At 39.3% G+C, this 16,705-nt stretch overlaps 2 protein-coding genes across 11 annotated transcripts in view; both read left to right on the top strand.

Annotated features, from left to right (window-relative positions):
• Nucleotides 1–4,464, top strand: part of kcnh2b (potassium voltage-gated channel, subfamily H (eag-related), member 2b) — an 80,869-nt gene extending 76,405 nt beyond the window's left edge. For all 4 annotated transcript variants that reach the window (XM_088363788.1, XM_088363790.1, XM_088363789.1 and 1 more), the window contains one exon: nucleotides 17–4,464. In XM_088363788.1, coding sequence (XP_088219914.1) covers nucleotides 17–319 — 303 coding nt within the window. In that variant the 3' untranslated portion in view covers nucleotides 320–4,464. The remainder of the gene's footprint in view (nucleotides 1–16) is intronic.
• Nucleotides 4,465–5,374: 910 nt separating this feature from the next.
• Nucleotides 5,375–16,705, top strand: part of LOC148380811 (uncharacterized) — a 34,437-nt gene continuing 23,106 nt past the window's right edge. For 6 of the 7 annotated variants that reach the window (XM_088363783.1, XM_088363779.1, XM_088363780.1 and 3 more), the window contains exons 1-3: nucleotides 5,375–5,481; nucleotides 12,254–12,436; nucleotides 14,128–14,178. In XM_088363783.1, coding sequence (XP_088219909.1) covers nucleotides 12,256–12,436; nucleotides 14,128–14,178 — 232 coding nt within the window. In that variant the 5' untranslated portion in view covers nucleotides 5,375–5,481; nucleotides 12,254–12,255. The remainder of the gene's footprint in view (nucleotides 5,482–12,253; nucleotides 12,437–14,127; nucleotides 14,179–16,705) is intronic. The other variant, XM_088363784.1, reaches the window with a different exon arrangement.

Raw genomic sequence — 16,705 nt, forward strand, 5'->3', positions numbered from 1 at the left:
TTTTCTTTCCCCCCAGATCTTGGATTCTCAGGACTTTGAGGAGTTCCCAGCCACGTCTCCAGAATCTCGAGAACTGCAGGACTCGCCTTTGATCGTAGATTTACATTCAGGCAATAGTTCGGGATCATTTTCTGAGACGAGCTCAAGAAGAACAGGGTTGGAATTTGGTCCAGAGTTGTGCATCGAGGTTGGGGCTGAGCAAATGCGGCTATTTTCCCAGGATTCTGAAACCCAAAGGAGGTTGTCTCTCCAAGAGTCACATACACCTCAGGACTCACGGACACCGCAGAGACACAGCTCGGACCCAGGGGAGAGCTAAGGAAGGGTACAGAGAACGGGAAGGTTCGACGGTGAGAGAAAAATGAGGTATCCTTATTGGCCCTATTTCAAACTTTACAACCAAAACCCTCCAGTGACCTTAAATCCAAGGATGCACCATTCACTAAGACCGGATGAAATAAGGTTGATGCCTCTCTCATCCAAGTTTCTTCCCACTCTGCATGAACACCCAAAGTTCTTCATTTTCCTCCCCTCCCCAAAAAGAGCAGCGAGGTGCTCTGATAGGCAACTCAAATGGATCCTGAGGGTGAACATCACTCTCAAACGACTGCAATCCTATAGGAGTATCCCTTTACTGCTGAATCCAGTCTTGGATGATTTATCGAATACATGTAAAGACAATAAAAAAAAAAACAGCAGACTGAATAATAACGAAACAAGTAGCCATCACGTCTTGCACTGAAACAATTATTCTTATGTGTCAGTGGCGCTTCCAAAAGAAAGAAAAAAAAAACTCATAAACCGGTTGGTCAAAATGTAGTGTTAGCTGGCCTAACAGGAAACCTGCTTGTCCCATTGTGTCAACGGTTCCTCGCCCCCCCGACGTCCCGCGCCAGGAGGTGGAGAAAAAGCTCCGCCCTAATTCCCAAGAGCACACTCGACTAGCTGGCTGGTTTGCACCTCAGGGGTGGGAACTGGAGGGTTAAAAAGCCATGAATTTTCTTGATGAACATATCAGCTGCCCTACCAGAACCAAGGTCAACATTTTCTCACGGGTGACCAACCCTCAGCATGCCTGGATGGTGTCGCAGTTGTGGCTAAATTGGCTTAAGAAAACACAAATCCCTCATTTGAGTTGTTTGCAGAAGCGCCGACGTCCACGGTGGGTTTTCGTTTTATCATTGTTGAATTTGCTACCTCAGATTTCACTGGTCCATTGTTTTTCACCTAAGTACCCAGAATGCTTATAAATTGTACATAGCAGTCATGAGCTACTCAAACATACAAAGTTGGACAGTTTACGACCAGACGAATGCGCCATTATTTTATGTACAGTACAATATGCAAAACACTGGCAAGAAGAGATGAGTGCTTGATGTTATCATTTTATTTTTATGTATCTGTTTTCATTTTAGGTTTTCCACCATAGGGCAGTTTGTCTTCATTAAGTTTTGTTTTGTGGATCTAAGCAGCACATGTAAAAAAAAAAAATCCCTTTAATATGAACTTTCAAAATAGTTTCAAGGTCATGTGAGAATGCCCGAGACTTTTTACGTTATGTTTTAGAATTTATAGAGCCACTTGGTGCATTGCCAGACATTCTGAGCTAAAATATGAGAACTCGGAAAAAAAGAAAACTCGAAAGTATGATGATGCTCGGGCACACAGGGTGAAAGAAATTTCATGTATGAGTCATCTTCATTATTGAGCAAACTATAAAAAAAAAATCAATTTTCATTTTAGGTATCAAATTATTTCAAATGGTACCTGAAATTAAATTGGAGGAAAAATAAATGTTTTTATTGAACCCTGAATATTATTTTAAATTTTTTCACTCAAGGATACAGTCGTCTATAAAGTTTGTAATGGTGAAATTAAAGTCATGGCTTATTAGCATCAATTCAGCCTAACTACAGACATATTTTTCAGATTCATAGCCCCTCCTTAATCCCACTTTTCCGAGCGTCTCCCCCTGAAATTTTGTGCGTGAATCGACAGGAAGCTTCGTGCAATCGTCCTTTAAAGTGATTTGTAGCAGCCGCAACACTTCCGCTCACCTTTTAGCACTTTATATTTTAAACCGTGCAAATGTTTCCTAGAGACTCAGGAAAGTGGCCTTTGGTTCAGTTTTCTTCATCTGATAAATAATTATTAAAAAAAATGAGTCAACATTTGCAGTCACAACTTTAAACTTCAATTCTGGGGTAGTTCCCTTTTAAGGCGGCATTTTAAAGATTGTACCTTGCTGCTTGCTGGTCAAAGCTTGCTTATTTATTTATTTATTTTGGGGTGTCTAATTATTCTTATTTTTCCTCTGTGAATTATTTCATAATTTTTAACTGTCAAATCATGTTTCTTCCGGATCATTATGTTTTTGTTTTTTTTCTCCAGTGTGCTCATGTAATGGACACTCAGGCGAGTCCAAATTTATAGAATACAAGAAGTGATTGATGAACAATGTTGTCATTTTAATCCAGTGATTAATCACCCACAATAAGAGACAATATACTTTATCACTTTGTCCTCATTATGTCAGTAATTGGAATATGCGGCCGTGACGCACTTTAGTATTGAACCAAAGCAAAATGTAAAAACAAAATGAGGATTGATGATATATTTTTTGTCATGGCTTGGAATGAAAGGGAAGTCAACTGATTTTTTAATAATAATACTAATAATAATAACTTTAAGTTTCCACATTACAACTTTCAGGATTTACACTTTTCCTTCAACAAGTTGCAAAATTGAACACACCCTCCCCATCAATCCTTTATGCTGCTTCTCCTCTTCTTGTGTGCATTCTACCAACAACCATTCAAAAGAAGCACAGACATGTTTTAGTCCAATTCATTTCTATGTATACCGTATTTTGTCAGTGAGGTAACTAAATATTACTGACTTCATATATCCAGCACGAAGCCAGTCTACACTGTACTTTTTTTTTTTTTTTTTAAATGTTAGTTTGGCTCTCCTTGGCATCTCATGTACTGTAGCGAGTGTTATTTGAATTTGTGTTTGTTTGCTTGTTTGTTTGAGTACAATAAGTCACCTAGTGGCCTGAACTGTAATTTTACATTCAGAACTATGACCTCAAATGTAGAATGTGGTTGTATATTATTTGACCTTGTAAGTGTCGGTAGACCTAAGCGTACAATTTCAATGCTAGAGAATATATTATGTAATGCATACTGCATCCTAAATCGCTATGGGTACACTGAAAAAAAAAAGAAGACGCTGAATTTGCACCAGAGGTGGTCGTGCATGAGATGGGAAGGTGTGTTGAAATGAAAGATGTTTTAAATACAGCTGGAAAAATGAGGAACTGAATAAATCAATTAGCGCCTGCACTCTTCCAGACACACACTCGCTTGCTAGCTCTTCCATACGTTGGAGCAATTTTTCAGCTCTATTCAACTTTCTATATGAGTTCCAACAAACTTGTATTTGTAGATATTTTGAGCACTTGAGGTTTACACAATACTGGATCGACTCACGTCACTCTTTGTCTGTACATACCGACTTGTACTTCTTGTAAAGCTATCAAAACTTTGGCACTCGTATAGCCAGCACTATGCAGAAACATTTCTTTGGCATGCTTTGAAATGCAGAATAATATAGAGGATATTGTGAATAAAGTTTGCTCTAATTTCTTAGGAGGAAAAATGTGACCTGTCATAGGGAGGGGGGGGGACAGAAGACGACCAAGCTAAAGACTTTTCAAATTTGTGCACATTTTTACTTGCATGCTGCACTGAAAATCTTGCAGAAATGATTTGACGTGCAAAACAGCCGACTTCTGCCGTATGCTTGCAAATCGTATGTAGAGTGGATCACAACGATCTTCCAAATTATGGGAGAGTCATATTTATATATACAGTACACTACGCATACATAATACTCCCAGGTTATGGGAGGAAGAAATAGTAATCTAGAAGATACAATATTATTGCATATTTGTATCTTTATTTGCAAACTACTGTAATGGAGTGATGCATGTGTGTCAGTCCTGGACAGAACTGTCTCCCAAGTTTGAGGAGCACTTGATTTAGGAAGCTAAATGAAGTGCACCTTAATTAACCTTGCTTTAACGCCCTTGAGGGTTAAAGGATTAAACACTTGGAATGTCTCTTGTTCATACATCTGAGTTCAGTTTTCAACATGTATGCTGTGTTTTCCCCATTAAATTCCATTTAAATTTTGTTCAGATATTTGGCTTCAAATTTAATGTGTGGGGGGAAAACTGCTACTTTATAATCAATAGCTAATACTGTAGAAGTCCCTATAATGAATTCCACTGTCACTCATGGATAAATGCAAATTCATTCTTATTTCATATCATATTTCGGAGAGATTTAAAGGGGAAATGGGGCAGCTCCAGGTACTGATTGTGTGATAGCATTATCACTGGTTGAAGTTTATAAAAAATAAAAATATTTATTTCAATAAACATCTTTGAAAATGAAATTGTGTGGGTGTTTTCCTGCATGCAGTGAGAAAAAAACTCAAATATTTTTTCTTATCCCAGTGTGTGTTGCTTTAAATTTCTTTCATCAATGTTAAGGCTTCTTTTAAGTTGCTAACTTTCATCTCCATAGCGATAACATCTTTTTGACTGACACTTCAGACATAGTACAGCATTTTAAAAAATCAAGCAATCATCACTCATTTACCCCGATTTGTTTTGCACTGCCTTGCCCAAAGACAAGTGTTTGTTTACTAGTAATAATTACTGCATTGCTTGGTGCAATGGTGCTTTTATGGACTGGGTGGTGCCCAGGCATCAAATGCTAGAACCGCCCCTGCCTGAAACACAAATAGAAGCGCTTCCTCATGCAGGGATGACTACATCATTACGTCATTTACAGATTAACAATAGTTTAATGAGGTCACACGTCAGGATAACTTTTGCCAACAACTAGTCTTTGCCATTTTGGGCACAAGGTGTCACTAGAATTCCATATGTCATATGAGACATAGAGCCTCCTCTCATTAGATGTATTTATATCTTAGAGGAGAAATAAAAAAGATGAATGCATTCAAAATGGCATTATGCTTTCTCTGAAGTGACATTTTCAGCGAGCCAAACAGACGCTTTTGGGAGTCTTCCAGTCTGAAGGGCCTTTCCCAGTTGCCCGGTTTTGCTGTCCCGGCGATTGGTTCGGCCCAACCGTAAAAGGAGTCGAACTTTTCCATTGAAAGCTCCTTGTGTCTGTCAAAAGTCGTTTTGTTGACGTCGACGAATCTACTGAACATTTAGATGCCGTGATTGGTCCACTGATTTGCCATGCGCACACAATTTTGAATTTGATTGGCCGAAAGACAAATCAATCATATTTCAAGCTTGTGATTGGTTCAGAGCTTCCGCATGGGCGAGCAGGTTCGTCTGCAGCCAGGGCAGTGCTTTCTCTAGTGGGCGGACGGTAGCGGTGACAGCGACGCTCCGAGTCTCCCGACAAACTGCCAAAAAGCAGACAACAATTGGTGAGTCAAGATAAAGATAACACCTTTAAGCTTTGCCTGCTTTACGAAGAATTGCGCAGGGTTAGGAGTGCGTGCAAAGTTAGTCGGTGGGTCGCTGAAGTCAGTAGCAATGACACGACGGTGATTTCACATTACGGTGTGTGCAGGATAATGGTGCGTTCAGGTGCTGGTCGGAAATACGTACTTTCTGTTTGAGTGCGCAGTTGGAATGTCCGCGCCCTTTTCTGTTAATTAGAAGCTGCACCCGCTTCGTTTCCTGTCTCTCTCCAGCCCCAGTCAACACAAACTGGACAATTCACATGCGTTGCATAGCTGGCAAGTAAAAAAAAAAAAGTCAATCCGATGATGAGGAGCTCGTATGTCAGTGAGCTTCCAGTCAAGTTACGCAAGCGAGGTTGAGTGTCATGCTGTCTCTGGTGGATCATTCATTTGCAGTCTGAGTCTGGGAAAGAGTTAGGTTGGATGTTTATAAGTGTGTGAATGCCAAAGAGCCTTCTCACGTTTTTTTTTTTCTGCACCCCCAAGTAAGTCAACTAAAATAAACACTACCATCATCGCCTCATCGTGCAAACACTTTGTTATTGAACGTTCTGGTTTTTAAAATGTGAAGCCTTTTCATCCTGCTGCAGCCACACCTTTTGATGTCTTGCATCTTTGCACTCATTTAATTTACAATGTCTGTAATTATGTTTGTTTTTTAAGTTTTACAGTAAACTGTAAGTAGGGTGATTTACAAGGAGGGCAGAATCACGCAAATCATATGGTGCGTTCAGGTTATTTTCACAACGTAGGAAATTTGTATGCGGGCCACGCTGTTCTGCACAATAATCGTTTTTCTTCTATTATAACATTTTAAAGAACAGCTATTTTCCATGATTCTAAATTTCCACATTTTTAAACAAAGCATATCACTAAAGGCAATGAGATCCTCTACATCGTAAAATCAATATCTTTCTAATTTAAATAAAACAGTTCATGTTATTCAGCACATCTTGGGAATTAAAATTTTGTTATTCCATGCTGTTTTGTAGTTCTCACATAGTTTTCTTCCCTAAAATCTGAGGGGCGACTCACATGAATTTTGGATAGTAAATTATCATCTTTCATATCCCAAGGAAATTGATTCATTTGGAAAACTTCATTGTAGAATGTGACCTGTCCATTTTCTTGATTTACAATAATTAGATGATTGATTCAATCTTTGATAAAAACCCCTGAGAGGATTGTCACTCTCCTTTGCTCCCTCCCTCCCCCATCTATCCAGATTACTCGCCAATCCTCCACTGTCAGTGTCAGATTACTGAGTGGGGAATCAGAGGTGGGACTGATCTGAAGTCCTGAACTTCTCATGAACTTGATCCAATCACCATAAAACTCTTCGTCTTCAGACCCCGATGCGATGAGGTATTTAGACCAAGGCTCTGAAAATGATCTTAAAAATCATAATCAACATAATATGTTGGAAGGATTAGGATCGAAATTTATTTGACCGGACTAATATTTGTGATTCTTTTTTCCTAAATACTCCCTGTAGAATCCAAAAAGGCCTAGATGACTGTAAGCGATTTTAATCTCTCTGCCATCATAGGGAATTTTACAGAGTAGTATTAGCAGTAAGGATTGTGGTGCCATTTTTCAAGTGATGTATGCATTTGTATTATTCTATAATAAGTACTTGTGGTCTCAAAGATGTTCTAATTAGACAGCTCATTTGTATCCCTTTTGTCGGTCATGTTGAGTATTCTGCATCTCCTTGCCAACCTCAGATACTTCACAGTTGTTATGGAATATTAAATGTGTGGCTTTCTCCAGAAGGGTTGATGCGGATGCTTCTTAGTCCATTATTTTTTTTTTATTTTAATATGGATGATTTGTTTATTTGATTCATCGATTCCATGACATCACTTTATTGAATTTATATTGGGTTACTAATGGGTGTCTCTGGCTCTAATATGAATTATTCATAATTTATGTGTTTTTTTTTTTAATCAATGAGCAAACCGTGGTAATGGCTTTGTTGATCCCCCAAATTATTGAACTAACTGATCTTTATGAATAACTTCTTGTGTACTTTCAAACAATGCGGGCAATTTGAATTTTAAAGTCCATATTTGCCCAGCATTCTAATAAAATATATATTAAAAATAGGATTTTGGTTTTTGACAGGGCATTATCTCCAAAGCAGCCCAAAAGACAGATGTGTCTGATGTTGTGTGTTTATATTTGTGAACAGCCCATGTTTGAACTCTTGAGATTGCGTGACAACTACAGATTGACTGAATGAAATGATGGAGGGATGGATGGCAAAGAGGAGTGTGAGGGCGCTGGGTGAAACGCTCCCAATGTAATCCGCATTTACAACAACAACAGCAGCAGCAGCTGGATCAGAGTGTCAGCATTCGGGCTTGGCCGCTGTTATCTGCCCTGCCGGGACTTGGAACTAAATTTGGGGTCACTTGGCACTCAGGGGCACGGAAAGGTTGAAGGAGGGATGCACTTAAGCCATTCAATGGGAACATTGTCTTTATCCATTTCGAGTGGATATTTAGTGCTTGACTAAATTTTCAAATCAGTACACAAGATTTTTCTTCTGTCACGTGAAAGTCACAGTCATATATTAATTGTATTATTGCATTATTAGTAATTATTAAAATGGTGTTCTTATTTCAGAGCTAACTTACTGTTATTAAATGCTTTTCGTATGAAAATAATGTGAATACTTCAAGGTATTTCCATGTTTCCGCTTGCTGTTTGTTTTGGATTGACCTCTGTGTGTGTGTGTTTGCGCTGCGATGCATTCCAGTGCAATGTGTTAACCCCGGCCAGGCAACAATGGGGCATAGTTCCCAAAGAGATACTTTGTGTAAATGTGTTGAGCTGAAACCATTGTGGTTATACAGCCAATTCATTCATCACTGTGTCTCCTTTTCGGAAGCGGAGGGGGGAGGGGGGGGGACAATCAGGAGGGGACGGGAGAACAAGTCTACCTGTCAGTCTGATCACACAAGGACTTGAATAGTATCAAGTTCTGTGTAATTTATAATTTCACACTTATGCACGTGCTCCTGATTAAGAAAAACAAAATCGTAAAAATTGAGGTGGAGGTACAGACAAAGTCAAATTAATTTTCAAGTTTGAAAAAATTCCGTCAATTCTTTGCTTATCTGATTAAAAATACAACATGTTAATTGTTGTTATTTTCTTGCAACTGTTTTTAAAACACTTTAAACTAGTTGTGGACCTGTTTAAATCTCAAATATAGACACTTTGCATTATTAATCTGCATATTGTAATATGATTTATGTATGCGTGATGTACAGTTAGACTAGACATACTGTTAAATTATTGATGTGAGTGGTATATTCTTGGACTTGAGTTTTGTGGGAAAAAAAACAACTTTCTACACTTCTATTTCTTAGAGTCACATTAAAGAATTATCATCATCATTTTTTGATGCTGCCTTATGGTCCGACTTAAATTATTCCACATTAACCAATCCTAGTTCTGCTTTCTGATTCTGGTTCTCAAAGCGTACCAATTACAGAAGCTTCTGACTTTTTATTGAACCTTTAGTGTAGTTATCCTTAAGAGATTAAATCATTAAATTTGGATTCTCCGCTTCTTAGAAGCTTTACCATCACACACTTTATCCTCGATTACGTAACAAGCTTCCAAAGGTGTGTGCGACCTCCTTCATTCAGTTCAATTCAATTAAATTGTTTTCGATGCGACTTCTAACTTTTTGGTTGAGTCCAAGCACCAAACTGTGGCAGGGTTTTGACTTTCCAGAACCGGAGTTCCCATCTTTGGTCTTATGAGACTAATTACACCACAAGTCTGTCTTCTCTCCTTGAGGCACCGCGCCACTCCCAGCATTGGATAACAAGCGAGAGGCCTGCGGGCGTTGTCTTTGTCTCCTTAGTTGATGCCTTTTCTTCGTCAGTGTGTTGCAAGTTTCATCATTTGTTGCAGTCCAAGTAGTTGCAGAGCCTGATGCCTAGCATGCCACCCACCCCTTAGTAAGTTTGAAGGTTCTTGATTGTCAGCTTTCTTGTGAAATGAGAGAAGTGCGTACTATTGAGACTATTTCTGATCAGAAAAAAGATTCTAGATTATTAGACACTTATCCAAAAAGTCCGGGATTCCTACCTTACATACAATTTGATGAATGTGTGTTGACAAAGCTGTGATTGTGAGCCACGGTGACTGACCGACATGGAATGTTAGCGATAGAATCTTCGTAAGATTGCCGTGATGAACGCATGGAGATTTTAGACGTAAATGTGTGCACTCTCAAAAGTAAAGAAAATCTTAGCATAGGCTTTTTTTTTGTGATGGTGGTTTTAGAATTATTGCAATTTTCCTGTCAAGAAAATGTGCTTAATTTCACCTTGGCTTTGCAAATGACTCCCTTTTAAAGTTAGAAGGTATTTTGGTAAGTAAGTCGGTCTTAATGGGATGACAGTTGGAGGTTCCCCGATTGGCCTTCATGGGGTTGTGATTTACGTGGTGCGAGCAGGTATCACATGACAGTGTCTTGTTTCTTCCCTGCCCCCATTTGCTTTCATGACCTAAGCGAGCAAGGTTCATGCTGCATGCGCAACTGGGAATGCTTTTCTCAGCATGAACTCTAGCACACAAGAATTGGCTGGGAAAAATACAATGTTGACGTTTAATTGTCCAAAATCATTTTATATCCTGCATGGGATAACTGATCTAGAAATTAGATGAGAAATATTTATTTATTTTTATTTTAATGTTTTTTTTTTTATTATTATTATTTTTATTTATTTACTATTATTATTTTTTTTATATTTCACATAAACCTCAAGAGAGTTGATTGTCTTGCCATCATCAACCACGAACCAGTTATGTCGCAATTATACGCCGATGCTTTGGCCATGCTAGCTCTCATAATTATAGGTTATTAAAATGGTTCTGCCCCATTTTTTTTTTCTGCATGCTCAACTGTTAACAGTGGAGTGTTCCAATCCTGCAAGAAAGTTCCTGACGCTGAAGGCTTGACACGAACAATTTTTGACATGAATCGGTGTAAGTCAGCCATCTTCCAGAAGTCTAGTAAAGGCGTAACCAAGGTGGAACGCTGCCAACCATGATGACCAAAGTGTCAAGTTAACAGTCACAGGAGACTCACTATCCCCACCCTTTTGTGTAGTAAGCATATATGGAGGTCACACTACACATCTAATTATTCCTTGCATATCGACAAGGTCTCTCTTCATCGTGTCGTGTTCTAAAAAGTATCAGAATTTTGGATTGAAGGTGAAACTTCTTAATTTACAGCAAATTATTATATTATTGCAGCTTTTCATTATGTTGTGCATTTTCAGGAAGACATTTATCGCGATCAAATTAAATATCAAATCTATTGTTAGTGTTCATGATCATCAAATCAAATCATGATCTTAATTAATTGAATTTCTCTGTACTTGTTTGGGTGTGTTTGTGTTTACATACAATACAGAGATGTGTTGGGAAGCAGATTAAAAAGCAGCTTAACCTTCACCTCCGCTTTTTCTGGCTCGCGCTCCCATGAACGAAAACGAGCCAAAACCTCACACACACAACTGCACATGAGTAATCCACAAACGCATGCGCAGACACACTCAGAAACACACACACATTTCTGATGCAGACAACACAATGGAAAGTGGAAAGTGCCTTTTTCATCGATTTCCTTCCTTTGCTGAATCCAGATTGTTTCCGAGTGGCCACACCAAAGCTGCGAGCAGGATGGGGCGACCAACAAAAACATCATTCAAGAAAAAGAAAAAAGATTTATACACTGTATCACATATCAAAATGTTAGATTAAATAGTATGACCCCCCTCCCTTTCTACAGAACCACACACTAGTGATGTTGGCATGTTAAAAATGGTAACTAGGGCATTTTCTGACGAGTATGGTCGTTGTGGTGGAGCCAGTTTGCAGCAGTCTTCCTGCGACACACCCTGCCTGCCCGATGCAGCCGGAGGGGGATGGGGGCTGGTTATGATAGGCGTGGTTATGATACTCCGGTTCTGGTTTTGGCTCAGCCGCTGAATGCCAAAAGGAATTTAAAGCATTTCATGGCGTAAGAAATATGTAGTGAGTCGGTAATCCACAAGATGGGGCTGCAGGGTTGTATTTTAGGTTTAGCGGCCTTGTTTTTGACACCCTCTTGGGAGAAAAACATTTTTTTTATCAATTATTTTGGGATTTGCATTTTGGCAGCAGATGTGATCCCCAGTGCAACACCTTGGCTTACGCTCTGCTTGGAATGACAATGAGTGTCCTATTTCAGCGTTTTGCGTGAGGTTAACTTCAGAGGTGAAGGGCAATGTCGGGAAGATCGGAAGGATCTTGATCGGATAAATACAGACAGTCGCTGAGCAGGAAAGTGAAGCGGCCAGCTGGTACCATTATATTTGGAAGATGACACAATGTGACTCGGGAAAAATCTATAATCTATTTTATGGTCATATTTTGTTATTGTTTTAACATAACACTTGGTAACAGGAAAGACACACAAGTTTTGGGCTCATTGAAGATGCAAATTCTGTTTAATAAACCGAAGCTGCTACAGCTCACTGGGTTTTGTGTATATAATACGAGAACGTCAACATGACTGCAGTCAATCAAGCAACTGGAAACAGATGAGATCATCCGAGATGTACTAACAGGTTGAACTCGCTTTCTGTTAGTGTCGAAGTTTGTAATTCCAGATTGTGAGTTTCTGTATGGAATTAATGGTTTTGTTTCTTATCTTCAGCCATGGCGGAGTTAGACTTGAGTCTAAGCGACGCTCTGGTGGACAGTGCTCCGCAGCAAGGTCCGGAAAGCCGGGTGGAGAGGGATTTTGTGGCTCAATTGGAGGCGGAGACTTTCGATGATCAAATCGGGGAGACCGTAGGCAAGACGGACTACATCCCTTTGCTGGACAACGATGATGCAGGTGAGTGAGTTCGTTTTGCATGGTGGGTGTTTTTACAAGCAATTTTATTTTAAACATCAACACCATTCTACATATATATCAACAGGTTTTTTTTTTTTTCATTTCTGCTCACGTTATGGTTCGACTATTATTCTATTTTTCCATATTTGCTTGCTCCTTTAACGACACTACTGCATGTTTATCTTTGTTAACATTTGGCACTTTAGTACCGTAGCAACTCTGCAATCCAATTTTGTAAACAATGACCCTTCTCTGACTCCTTTAAAACCCTTGAGTATGCACAAGCATAATATTTTCTTTTATGTAATACCGTATAAAGCGCAGATGCCCTCAAATGACGGATGGTATCACGGCATCGCTGGACCCTAGCTGGCAGCTGCCATTTTGGATCCGCTCGGATGTCATTCAGCCACCGGGCGTATAGTCTAAGGAGAAACAGACGAGGGGCCACCGCGTTGGATAAACTAGCTTGCTGGTAAAATTTGATTACAATAGGCCATAGGTCAAGTTTTGACCCTGCAAAATTATTATATGTTAGGCGGCTGATGCTTCTAGAATGGCTTCGAATTGAATATGAATAGCTGTTGCAAGGTAGATACAGGCGACCAAATAAAACAAGTGACAGTTCAAGCGGGCAGCGATGACTCAGCTCTCAGAGCTGTTGTGGCTCCTCAGACGCTCGGGTCAGACAGTCAGACTGTGTATGGGCACTGGTCAGTGACAGCCAGCTACGGGACAGGCTGTGGGTGGTGTTGCCAGTGATCAGCTCTGGCACGCTTTGCACATTTGGACAAATGCAGACGTGCTGACATGCAGGGTGAGGCAGTCTGCTTGTTATTGTCCTCTTTGGGCAAGTTGGATGTTGAAAGCACCCTTTTTGTTTTTTTCTTTTAAATGACAGTTTTTTTGCACACTGCTATAAATATCCGTGTTTATTCATATGCACTCATAGTATCTTGTATGTATGAGTGCCACATGCATTTGGAGCCTTGTGTTTTTCTCATGCATGGGTTTTCATCTACTTCATGTCGCAGTTGAATTTACTTGAATTTTTCCAGCAGTATGGTTTTAAAAATATTCCCTCACCACTGTCACTTGAATATATTCATTTGTATGTTTATAACTCACTTTATAAAGGAGGATGTCAAATACTGATAATTTGCTTTTTGATTGTGTAGATTATTCATTTTAAAACATATGCCTCAATTAATATTATTTTATTGTCTCGTAATCTTTTCTACCGAGTCACCAGTGTTGAAATCAAACAGAGATGCTAAAAAAAAAAAAAACTTGTATTGCGACACCTGTCCTTGTTTACATTTAATCTGCTATTTTTGACTCACGGCCTGTTTGACTTGTTCTGAGTCGTACGTACATGGAAGATAAAGCAAGTGCAGTGACCTGGCAAGCTTCTCATCTTGTTCTTGCATCCCGCGACCAGCCAATGTATTTGCTCCATGTGGTATTAATAGGAGTTGTGCCCAGTGACTGTAAAGAGGTCCCATTTTTATAAGACTTGTGGTTTTCCGGGTCAGTTTTTCCTCTTTATTAGATTCGGGCATATTTGTTGATCTTTACTATATGGTGGGATTTTATTTTTTTTTAATCGTCCAGCCCCTAGTAATCCAATGGATGGTAATGTCTTTGCTTTTTTTGTGTGCTTCCGTGTATGTGTATTTGTGCACACACAGGTACAGCATTGGAAAATGGAGACGAGAAAGCTCAGGGGGTGCAAAAGCCCGGTAAGAGAGATCCCACAATTCCCCAATTAAATTGTTGCGGTTATTCTCTCATCTGCAAATGCCAATTATGGCCATAGTCTGACTTTTATTTATTTATTTTTTAATTTTACCTCAAATTTACGTTTAACAACGAAGCAGGACCAATCAGAACAGTTGTTACAAACCACTTGCAGCTCACTTAACTCCCAGTTTATGCAAATTAGAATAAATAAGAGACACATTTTCATATGACAGTTTACACTTGAGACTGATGAAACCCTGAGTAATGAGCCCGAAAGCAAAAAAAATAAAACGTGAACTGTTAAGCTAAGCTGATTTGTGACTTTAGGACCTCCTCGCTGCCTTTCTGTGTTTTTGGTACATAAGGCTCGTGGGTGCCTCAGTAGGGATAGATGTCGGTGACTGTGTTGTGCATGTTAAGTCGCCTGCCTGTCGTCTCTTGCTGCTTTGCATGGCATGATGGAATGGGCAGCTTGTGTCACCATGGTAACCAAGCGGTATTTCTGCATGTTATGATAGAATTTGAAGGTCATTAATCCACATTTACCAAGCAGATCCTACAGATTGCGTGAGTGATATTTGAGTTTGGATTTGTTTTAAGTCATGCATGGACTTAATAGTAGTAAAGGCATCTGGGCTTGTCTAGGTATTCTCTAGGGATGTCATTTGTTTGTCAAGTGAGGAGCTGAGAACGTAAAATGAATTAGCTGTAGTGATGGCAAATGAAACTTCAGATTTGCTTCATGAACCAGTTGTTTTTTTACTCCTCTAGATGGGGCTTTTTGTTCAACATTGGGCCGACTCTCTTGAATTTCTTCTTTATTATCACAACTGGTTCATGAAGCAACTTTAAAGCTTCATTTTTTTCTTCTATACTTAGCAGAGCAAGTACAGCCGTGCATGTTGAGATGCGTGTCGCTGCTGAATGACTGAATGAATATTTCAAATATAAATATATATGTGTTTATAATTTAATTTTATTTATTGACTGTTGAATTTGTGACTAATTGCTTTCTTTCCTTTTCCCCTCTATTCCCTTCTTACCCTACTTTGACATCCATTTTTTCATAATTCATCCTGCTTTTAAATTATTTCCCTTTTAACATTTCAATTCTTTTTTTCCATCTGCTGCCATTACATATTCTTTGCTTTCCCAATCCCTTTTTTTCCTCTCTCTCTACAATCCCTAATGCTTCAGAGGACTAGATCCCGCCTTCATCGCCACACTGACTGCCCATCAACGGTTTCTGCTTCGAAGCACCTATTTCCCTCTGCAACATTTACACAAACGCTATCCTAGCCGATCAATGTCTTCCTTTCGTCAAGTTTAATGTTCACAAGATTGAACACCACCAAATATAGTCGCACAGTCAGGCTTCGTTTACTATTGTGAAGGTTTGCTTGTGCGAAAACAAGCTCAAACTCTTGATTGATCAAACCCGAGACAATTTACACTGGCTGATTTTGCTTCTTTAAATAGCGTGGATGAAAGCGAGGTGCAAATCAAGAGCAGGCGGAATGAGACGTTTGTAAAAAATTAAAAGGCCCTCAAAAATCAGTTGAGCAATGCGAATTTGAAACTTTGCATCACAAGAAGGTGTCATGCAGTCCTGTTTGTCTTCTCCACTAACACTTCTAATTCCATCACGTCACATGGAAAAAAATAAATTAGTGCTGATATGATATTCTGGGAAGACTAACTTGTCCTTTTCAGCACACAATGTTCCTCCAAATAACAAGTTGTGTTTCTTGGGATGTTTTGGACTCGCAGTCAATGTGATTTGAAGCTATTTTTTTTTTTTTTTAGGAGATGGGGGGGTCTGTCGAGTTCTTGCCTTATTTATTTCCTCTGTCCCCAACGAAATGTTCTCTTGTCCATATCACTCTCGTCAGCTAAAGGCAGGAGGCCTTGTTGCAAATCAACTTAAGTCTGACACATGGAGACACACACACCAGCCATAATCTTCACGTCTACTTGCATAATCCCAACTAAACTTTACCCGACACGGTATTTGTCCCCATTTGAACAAGTCAGCCACAATGAACCCGTTTCCCCCCAATCGCCGACATATTCTTAACCGAGCAAACACACACACATGCACAACTTTGCTCAAAGGCGTGTCTGAAAGCTTTCAAACTGATTCAGCCGTGCTATGAGACTCATCTGTCAACACCCGGTCGGTCGCCAGGCTGTTTCGCACACACGTGTGTGTTGGATGGAGTATGTGTATATAAATATCCCCACTGACTGATTATTTATACTTCTGTCAACGTGTTTATTTTATCCCGCTTGTGTTGATTACCTTTCCGTAAATTGTTACCCTAGTCGTTCTTCCTTCCTTTGGACTAGGGTGATTTCTGACTCAAATCAATTCTGCTTTAATCTGCTGTCATTTGACAATCAGTAAGAATGAAGAATGTTAATGGAGATTTCAGGGTTCTTTTGCATAATTGTGTTATGGAGGACTTTTTTGTCTTAGTCATTCCTTCTTGAGACTTTCCCTTTATTTTTTTAAAACACTGTATC

Source organism: Syngnathus floridae, chromosome 20, assembly GCF_059516105.1.
Source record: "Syngnathus floridae isolate MCC-2025c chromosome 20, RoL_Sflo_1.0, whole genome shotgun sequence".
NCBI classification, from domain to species: domain Eukaryota; kingdom Metazoa; phylum Chordata; class Actinopteri; order Syngnathiformes; family Syngnathidae; genus Syngnathus; species Syngnathus floridae.